Source organism: Vigna unguiculata, chromosome 9, assembly GCF_004118075.2.
Source record: "Vigna unguiculata cultivar IT97K-499-35 chromosome 9, ASM411807v1, whole genome shotgun sequence".
Classification (NCBI taxonomy): domain Eukaryota; kingdom Viridiplantae; phylum Streptophyta; class Magnoliopsida; order Fabales; family Fabaceae; genus Vigna; species Vigna unguiculata.
In genome coordinates this window covers 9,918,755-9,929,220 of record NC_040287.1, presented here as the reverse complement: position 1 = coordinate 9,929,220, position 10,466 = coordinate 9,918,755, and the positions used below count along the sequence as shown (strand labels likewise).

General features: G+C 31.3%; 1 protein-coding gene across 1 annotated transcript; it reads right to left on the bottom strand.

Moving 5' to 3' along the window:
* Positions 1-4,923: 4,923 nt before the first annotated feature.
* LOC114163835 (U-box domain-containing protein 38) lies at positions 4,924-7,274 on the bottom strand. Its single transcript, XM_028048188.1, has one exon. It carries the CDS (start codon positions 6,926-6,928, stop codon positions 5,327-5,329), a length of 1,602 nt encoding a protein of 533 aa, XP_027903989.1. The 5' UTR covers positions 6,929-7,274; the 3' UTR covers positions 4,924-5,326.
* Between the last annotated feature and the right edge of the window lie 3,192 nt (positions 7,275-10,466).

Genomic DNA, 10,466 nt, shown 5'->3' with positions numbered 1-10,466 from the left:
GAATTACGCCCTAACCAAACCAACATCATGCTCCTAAAAATCAATATAGAATCATTCATCATGCCAAAACAATGCCACTTTGATAACCAACCATCCCATCCAAGTCACATGCCAAGATCATATTAAACTTATCATTCACAACCCATAAACCATTTCACTCATACATATTTATTCATCTCATGCTTTTAACATAACAATTCAATCAGGCATGTACCAAACATCCAAGAACAGAGAAGCCACAAAACAAGAACGCACCCTCGCCCAGCTCTTCGCTCAGGCGTGGGGTCTCTCGCTCAGGTGAGCTCCTTTCGCTAGGCGAGGGCTCGAGAAGAGGGGAACAGTGGCGTGCGCGTCCCCTCGCTTAGGCGATACCTCCTCGCCTGAGCGAGATGGGCTCTCGCTCAAAACAGGAGCTCGCCGCCTGAGCGACAGCTCGCACAGCACCTAGGTGGGTTTTCTAATACTCTCGCTTAGGCGAGATCCACTCACTTGGGCGAGATTATTAGATCTCTGCCACTGTTCGTGCAATCCAGCATAGAAATCAACCAAAGCAAGGCATGGTATATATTTATATTCACCTAAAAGCCATAAAATCACCCAAGAGCACAAAACAAAATTGAAAACGTAGCAGAAACACATTCAAATGTGAACCTTAGCTTCCCTTACCTGGAAAGGGGTTAATAATAGACTGTGACCTCTAAGTCGATGAACCTAGCAGCTCCATGAGCAATTTTACGAACTGGAATAGCAGTACAGAAAGAGAGCGAGGTTACCATAGTGAACCTTTGTCGAAAATATGAAAAATAAGACTATAGAGGAACTAGTATGAGCTGAGAGTTAACGTACGTAAAGTAGAGTAGGGGTCGAGCTAGCTTGAACTGGACTAAGGATTAAACTCTAGCAAAACCTATGTGGAGTGGAGAGAAAAAGAGGAGTAAGCAAGCATTGTTTTGCAAGAATAACAGAAGTGAGAGGAATTTGGTTACCTTAGGGACCTTATATACCCTATGGTCCAGCCCTTAAACCCATTAAATTTTTGGAGCAACCCTTAAATATTGGGGCTGAAAATAAGAGAGCCTTACATTATATGTGTATATGTGCTTTATAGTGGTACATGAGAACATTCTCGGTCATATTTTTTACCCTCCCTCTGTCTGAAGTTATTGAATTATAGAACTAGTTATGTTTGATCATATAATCATTTAGTGGCATTATAAAATTATTATTTTGAAGAGGTCTTTTTTGCAATGGAAAAATATAAAGGCTACGAGGGACTTAAAGTGAGTAGTCAAAACATAAAAAGTAGTCAGAAATACATTTGAAAAAAAAAAATTGAAATAAAACCTTAACGCCTCGAATAAAGACCGAGACTTATAATCATAGATTTGGAATATGAGTTAAAGAGGCAGTGAGCTTTAAGACCCACATCCAAGGAGGAGGGCTTTCTTCCTGCACCTCTAAAAAAGAGTTTTCTTCCTTCACTTTTATAATTTATTCTATACTTTCAAATATTTTTTAAATTCTAAAAATATCTATTAACTATGTATGTAAATTATGAAAATCACATCTCAAAATAATTTTCAAATTTCCACTTCTGATAAAAGACATTTTCGAATATTAAAACATATTATCAAAAATCGATTTTCCAAAATATATATTACCAAAATCGACATCCAGAATATATATTATTGATAGTTTATTTTCGAAATATATATATTATCAAAATCGACGTTCAAAATAAATATATTGATTAATTTTTTACTTCATTTTTAAAATATGTTTTAAAAGATAAATAATAAATAAAACAAAGAAATAATAAACTAAAAAAAAAAGCTAAAATTTAAAATATTTAAATTAAAAAAATAAAACAGAATAAAAAATAATATATATATATATATATATATTTCATTTTATTTAAAAATTAATTTCTTTAGAATTTTAATTATTTTTTCTTTAGTTTATTATTTTCTGTTTTATTCATTTATTCAATATATACTTTAGAAATAAATAATATATATATATATTATTATTATTTTATTTAAAATATTAAAACATTCTATTTTCAAATAAATTAAATTGAAAAAACTTAAATTTTTAAAAAAGAGAAAAAAATATATACATATATAAATATATATTAATATTATATTTTACTTTTAAATATGTAGTAAAAATATAAAATATAAGAATATAAATAAACTTAAAAACAAACATTAAAAAAAATTAAACAATATTAACAAATTAGAAAAGAAGAAAAAATATATATAATATATATATAACGGTGAATATAAATAAAAGTCAAAATCCCTTTATATAAATATATATATATATATATATATATATATATATATATATTAAATATTTATTTTTTTATTTTAATTTTTTTTATACTTTTAGTCTTAACTTTTTTTCAAACTTATTTATATTTATATTTTTTATTTTGTTTAATATATATTTTAGAAACAATATATATATATATATATATATATATATATGTTTAATTTATTTTCTATATAATATTAGAAAACATTAATTTTTTTAAATATAAACATAAAAAAACAAAAAAAAAACATATATATATATATATATATAAATTTATTTTATTTTTAAAATTTGCTTTAAAAAAATAAAATATTAGAATATAAATAATTTTTAAAGAAACTAACAGTAAAAGAATAAAAAAATTAAACAAAATAAATAAATTAAATATATATACATATATATATATATATATTATTTATATATATCTATGTATATATATTCTGATGTCGACATTCGGGTATATAATTTCCTTATTAGGATTTTGATATTTAGAATTATTACTTTTGAGAGTGTAAATTTTTAAGCACATCAAAGTTAAAAGGATATTTTAAGTAATTTTATAAAATTTGGAGGTGCAGGGAGAAACAGTCGGGAGAAATTTGGTTGTTGCATTTTGGGTCGTCACTCTAATTGATATATGCTACAAGTTTCATTACTTTCTTTAATAATTTACTTCTTTTAATTTATTCTTTTACATTCCTTCACAATTTGTGTAATCCTTATGTCACCACTGATATCATTTCAAAGTTTATCATCTTTAAATTACACTTCATCCATTGTAATTGTATTATCATTTCCGTTGTTACTAAAAATAGAAAAGAAACAAAAATACAAATTCTCTTATTGACATGCATGAAATTCTCGTTAAAATCCAAGTGGAAAGAAATTGAATTGATTAAGTTTTTGGATGAGACTAATTCATATTTACCTCATAGATTTTCTTCAACAAAACATAATCGTAAAACACTCTAGTTATATGGAAAGTTGAGCCCAGGAAAAAAAAATCCCGTTAAATCAATTTAATTTTAAATAAACAAGATAACGATTGAACTAAATTCTCGATAAATAACTATAAATATAATAGAAGTTTCTAAAATAACTTCACATCCAGTTTTTTGTTTTAAACTTATGTTTTAGAATTTTTTTTATTTCTTTGAATTCTTTCTATCTAGTTCTTTGCACGTTTTTGATAAACTTTTCACATTAAAAAATTTAGACGAGAGTTGTTGGAGAAAACTTTGTTTATCAACTTCTATTAACTATTGTTAATTTGAATATATATATATATATATATATATATATATATATATATATATATATATTAGATTAAACATTTATTTTAACTCCTAGTAATTATTGGAAATTTAAATATTTATAAATTATTTTAATTACATATTAAATTAAATTTACGATTAGTTAAATAAATATATTTTTAATCCTTCGACTTTTAATGAAAATTAGAATTAATATTTTTTATAGAGTTTGATCCAATTTAGTCTTTTAAAAAAGTGAGACAGAGATTAAAGAAAGATTAATTTTTGAGTAACAACTTCTTTCTAAAGAAGAGATGCTTACTCTTAATTGCATACAAATACTCTTTATTTAGCATAATTTGCCTCTTCTCCCAAACAAGAAAGTTTAAGGCAAGAAAGAAAGTCTTCCACCATTCTCTAATGACATTTTCTATATCTTGCAATAAGCTTCAAGGGTCTTCGGCAAAAAACAATTTTTATCCCGTAATGATTTAAAAAGACAGTTTACAATATAATTGCACCAAAATCACCAAATTATGCAATTTGTAACAATCTAATGTATAATTCAACCAAGTGAAAGTCTAGAGGCAGTTGACAATCAAATATATAATTGCAAGATGGATGCTTTGGTAAGAGCCTGTCTGTATTAAATTAAGGGCCACTTAGTAAGCTTCTCAATAAATATTAAAATAAAGCAAATCATATGAGTTCATTAAACTTCCTTCACAAACTAAAACTAATGTATAATAAACCTCAACTTTTTTTGTAAGTTGAGGAGTTTGAGTTAATTTTAAATCTAGGAAGAAATTTAATTAACTTTTCTCTAATTTTTATTTTCTTCACACTTGTTGAAAGATTTAACCAAACTAGCCAAAGATGTGTGCATATTGCAAGTAATGGAAGGGAAAGGAAGTTTACGTTACAGGTTCTAAAGGAGGCATTTGGAGTATGACTTGATATCAAGATTAAGACCTGTCAAGCATAATCATACCAATATTAAAGTGAGTGTTTATAGGAGAACGAAACCAATAATAACAGACAAAAACATTGGATTGAGATGAGTGAAGTAACAAAGCAAAAGTTTTAGTACATTGAAGGGAGTTTCAAGCACATGCACCTTAGATTTTTGGAAAGGGGGAAACCCAAAGAAACTTGGCAAATGTGCAGTACAGTTGGACAAAACAGCCCGAGTCTTTTGCCAGAGACAAGAATCCTTGGTATGAATTTCAGATAATAATGAATTTGGTCAAATTCTTTTTCATCTGTCATATGCTAATTTGCATGTATTTTGCCATTTCAATTTTGAAATGAAACCAGCTACTAAAAAAGAAATGATATGTACATAATGAGGAAAAGAAACTGACGATGTTCCTCATAGTTTATACCTTTACATGTAAACACAACCAATCCAGTGAATTCACAAATCAATCTACAGAACTCTGTTTTCTCATTTATGTTTACTGAAACAGACACTAGACAGTAAGTATTATGTACACACTAACATCCAACCCAAAATTCACCTAAACCCTGATTACATACAGATTGTAATATAACGCCCATCAACAATAACCAAAATTAAAAAATAAAAGAAAATAGAACAGAATGAGTTTGAGATTGCCAGTTTACCACCTCCATGATTTACACCCAGCAAAACCATGTAAACTAGTTTCCTATTCATCCTTTCCACCACATTTTCCTACAAAACCTAAACCAACAAATATTGTGGAAAAACTAAACCAGAAAGAAATCAAAACCTAAAACGTGGTCGTGTTGAGGATGTTGTGGTTCCTGGCAGCACCAATTCGGTAACGATTCCGCGTCAACCCAGCCGAGTCGTAAAATTCGTCACCTTCATCATCACCTCCATCGCTCACAGTTCTCAACATGTGCAACACCTTCCTGGCCTTCTCCCTGGCCCTCTCCGTTCCCGTTTGTTCAACCTCCTTCAAAACCTCCACAACCCTCGCGTCCTTCGCCAACCCTTTGAACCTCAAGCTCCTATGACTCAGCGCGAACAGCGCCGCCACGCAATTCTCCCGAGTCGCCTCCGAGTCCAACTCATTCGTCCTCAACAGCCCCACCAGACACTCCACCGCGTTCGCGTCCAGCATCGCCGTGCGCCCCTCCGTGCACACCGCCAGGTTGCACAGAATCAGCAGCACCCGGCTCGCCAAGTTCCCCGCCACCACCATGGACAAAAGCGTCGGCACCGCCCCGAGTTTCACCAGCTTCACTCGGTTACTCTGAACAAGGCTCAGATGATACAAAGCGAGGGCCGAGTCATGCCGAGTCCTCTCGGACTCGGCACGCAGCGAGTGTATCAGCGGCTCCAGCGCGCCGAGAACGCCAATGGCCATTTTATTATCATCATCCAAGGCTAAACTGAAAAGCGCGCCCGCAGCGTGCTCCTGCGACTCATCCAATCCCCCCTTCAAAACATCGATTAAAAACGGAACAAACCCTGACCTCACTATCTTCACCTTGTTCTGCTTCTCCAGCGAGAGGTTGACCAGCGACGCCACCGCGTTGACCTGAACAACGCCATACCGCGATGCGATCAAACCGCGCAGCGCCAGCAGCACCCGCGGCGTGCAGAGCAAGAGCCTAGCCTCCACTTTGCTCCTCGTGATCTTCCTCAGCGCGATTACGCCTTCCTCTTGCTCAAACACCTCGCTGCTCTTCAATTTCTTCAGTATTCTTTCCTCTTCCTCCGAAACCGGCGCGCTAGGGTTTTCAATTTCAATCTCGCAGGAGGAGGAGGAGGAGAAGCAGGTTGGACGAACAGTAAACGGCAACGGCGTCCCCGGACTGGGCGGAATGATGACGGATTCCTCGGAGGAGGATCCCGAGTTGAAGTGGTTGAGTCGGGGGCTCAACTCAGTGGCGGCGTGGGAGAAAATGACGGGAGGATTATCAGCGACCGCGTTGAGAAGCTCCTTTTCGGAAACCCTAATTCGTTCTTGTCGTTCGTCCTGCTGGTTTCGTTCCACTGAAAGAGCCATTTCTTGCCTGACGCGGCCCACGAGGGAGGCGTAATCGGGTGCGCGCGGGTGCTGGGAGCGGGATTTGTCGCACCAGTTGAGGATTGTAGTTTTGAGGGCTAAGTTGGGGATTACCGTTGAGAAATCGGGTCGGGTTCCGTCTTCTTGTTTGGGGGAGAAGTTGAGGTCCTTGCAGACTTGAACGGCGAGGCGTTCGAAGGTCTGACCCGAAGCGACGACAACCGGGTCGGACATTAAGGAGCCCGAAATGGGGCACGTAAATTCCTTGGGAGGGAGCTTAGGGTCGTGCTTAGAGGATTGAGAAGAAGAGCGGTGAAAGGAGATTTTCCATCTGTGCTTCCCATTGCCACCCATGTAGTTCCGCAGTGGATTTGTTTATTGTTGTTGGTTGGGATTTTTATAATGAAGCTGTATGAGGTTGTTGCACATGCCGTTAGACCGGATCTCAGAATCTGTTCAGGCCATTGCCATTCACTGACTCAGTCTTCCAAACAGCGTGAACAACCGTTGCGGTAATCTCTCATACTTTCACTTTCTCACTCATTTGTTCGGGGAGGGTATTTATGGAATTTACCAACTTTTTCATAGGACACTTTATCGAAAGTTACAGGATTAATTATTTTGTCCACCAGAATTCTGAAAGTGAAAAGTGAGTGCCTAAACCTAATCAACTGTTAATTACCGAGACCCATTTTTCTTAATTGGAGTATTTTTTGTTTTGTTTTTGTGCGGCGAGGAAATAGTCCCTGTCTGTCTTTGACATCTAGCTGAAGAGCTTCCCTAGTCAACTCACCCACACTCGTAGTCTTCTAAATAAGGGATAATTTTGTCTTTTCAAATTTAATTCTAAATGTATTATCTCTTGTTTAGATATAATTTATTCACAAACTAGTTCCTAAACTTTATGAATTAATCTGAAGTTGACCATAAAAGATATAACTTATAATTAAAATATCTTTCAACATTATAAATTCAAGACATGACAGTTTTTATCTATTTATATTTTCTTAATTTTTTTTGGTTTCTGTCCTTTTTTCTCTATAAAGTCAAACACACCTTAATAAAAGATATAATATTCAAAGCAATGACTAAATCACAATTCTCGTTCTTTCATAAATAAAATTATCGCTTACTATTATTAAAGAAACATTCTCCATTTATTTGCCCACGTATTTTTCGAAGAAGTAATAATCTGTACGTTATTCTATTTGTTTTAACAGATATCTTGTAGTTATAATTGAGAGTAACAAATTCAATAAGAATAGGAGAATTCAATAAGATGTGGGAAATGAGAGTATTTAATTTAAGTTTTAGTGAAGAAGACATGGTTCTTGGAAGAAACAATTGTCTTGCGTGTGAAATACTCAAATTATTATTTCAAATGGTCCTGGTGGCCCATGCTTGATGAGTGAGGATTTTAGGTTTTACCCTTCAAAATAATCCCAACACCCAAATGTCTCACTCTTCTTCCACTGATTTCTTAGCTGTATATTAATATTCATCACATTTTATAATAAGACAAAACAAAGAAAATGTTGGCTCAGGCGTGAGATCATATCTTACATAAATGGTTAACGAAACGGTTTCATTGGCCCCGAGCAGTGGCTACTCTTGAATCTTCATTATCGAAGCTTCTGGATAGATCAATTAAAAGCCGGTCAATATAGAATAAAGGAAGATTCAAAGAGACAAATGATTAATTTTACAATATTAATATAGAATCATGATGTCGTGTTACAAAAAATAGAGAACGCAAAAATAATGTAAATTAAATCTATCGGTTTTACTTAAATGATTTTGATTTATTATTATTATTATTCATAACATAATTAAAAATAAAATGAGGGAATTTTTTTTCTTTATAGACCGAAATAAAGTGAAATTATAACATATAATATATACCAATTAAAATATGAGATTTGTACTGGATACCAATAATCCTGAGGTCATATTTGTTTTCTATTAGACCTAAGGAAGATGTAAAACTTTCAGGACAAATCACAACCTTTGAAGCTTAACATTGATTTGAGTGAAAGTAAGAAGATGAATTTGAGTGAATTAAAGAATAAAAAATGTGTTATTTTTTTTATAAGTGAATGAAATTTAAAGTTGAATTTTGAAAGTGATTTGAATCATATAATAAAGTTTTAATAGATTAAAATTTAATATTAAAATTTTGCTATTATAGTTAAAATTAATATATTATTTTATTATAATTTAATATTTTTATTATTATTTATCATTATTATTTAATAACATTATTTATTGGATATATGAAAACCAAATATATATAACAGTATGGAGTGGATTTGGTTCCACCTTCAAACATACCTGATTTCTATGGATGTTGGAATATGTTCCAACTTTCTTTTTCATAATGATGGAACTAAATACTGTCAATGGAAATCGGTTCTCTTCCTCTTTGGAATTAGGTACTATTACTTGGACTTCCATCTTAACTACCATGGAAGCTCATCGAACCTCCATCAACACGTGAAGAAAATTGAGAATATAATGATATTTTAATCTAAATTAATCACAAATTATATATATATATATATATATATATATATATATATATATTTATTTATTTATTTATTTATTTATTTGTGTAAACAAATGCAACGCAAGTCTTGAGAGCGTAGTACCTAAAGTTACATATACTCATATTGTAGGCGATTTGGTTAAACAACCTCATATTATATAGAAAAACATAAAAGACATTTATTTTTAAACTTTGTTTTACAGGATAAGAATCGATCTGAAACATTGAAATGAGTTTAAATAATCCTATTCACTTTTGATAAATCTAACTCTTAATTCACAAAGTTGAATTTTATCATATTTTATAGTTTTATCTCGGTTCTAGGAGTCAAGTAGAGATTCATTATATTAAAGGAAACATATTTCAATTTGAACATAATTGTAAATCTTAAGTGTACTAAAATGGGTCGGTCCGTTCTGTGGACTTACCCAACCAAATGAAAATGAAGTGAGATGGGTTTACTTGTCATAGAAAACTGAATTAAAAATCTTAACATTCTTTTCCAAAAAGTAGGCTTTGGGCTAACCCATATTTTTTTAACTTCTTAAAATTATTTAAAATTTTTCAATTTTGTATTTTTAAAATTTATATATATATATATATATATATATATATATATTTATTTATTTATTTATTTATTTATTTATTTATTTATTTGTGTGTGTCAGAACATGCTAAAAATATTTTTTAAGTTTTAATCGATTAATTAATATCTCTCATCAAATAAATTAAAATAATTAGTATGTTTACATATCAAATTATTAAACTATAATTAACAATTAAATTTAATTTTTAAGTTTTATCGATTAATATTATTTTATATTTGTATCCTTCAAGTAATACAATAAAAAAATATTTTTTTAAAATATTTTTTATTTTAATTTTTATTTAAAAAATTTTAGTGAGCTAACCTTTTTTTTTTCTGGCTGTGACTTGCCAATTTAACAAATAAGATAAAGTTAACTAAACCGAATTGACAAATTGAAAACTCGAACATGATCTGTCAAATTTTGATAAGCTCTTAGGTCTATACCTATTTTACAATCCTAATTCATCTCCAAAATCTTCTAGTTTTTATCTTTTAATCTCTGTTTTTGTTCTTACTTTACTATTTGCTACTTATGCATGTCTTGATCTTGTTATTGATGTTTATCTTAATTTCCTTTCTTATGTATTCTTGTGTTTAGTTTCTCATTCTATATTTATTTCTACTCTTTTCGTAAATTTGTAATTGAAATTATAAACTGAAATTTCTTGTGTTTTTCATAATTTGAAACAATAAGAAAACTTTTTATAATTGGAAACTTAACTTCTATATTTTATATATTAAATGTTTCCTATTCTTGT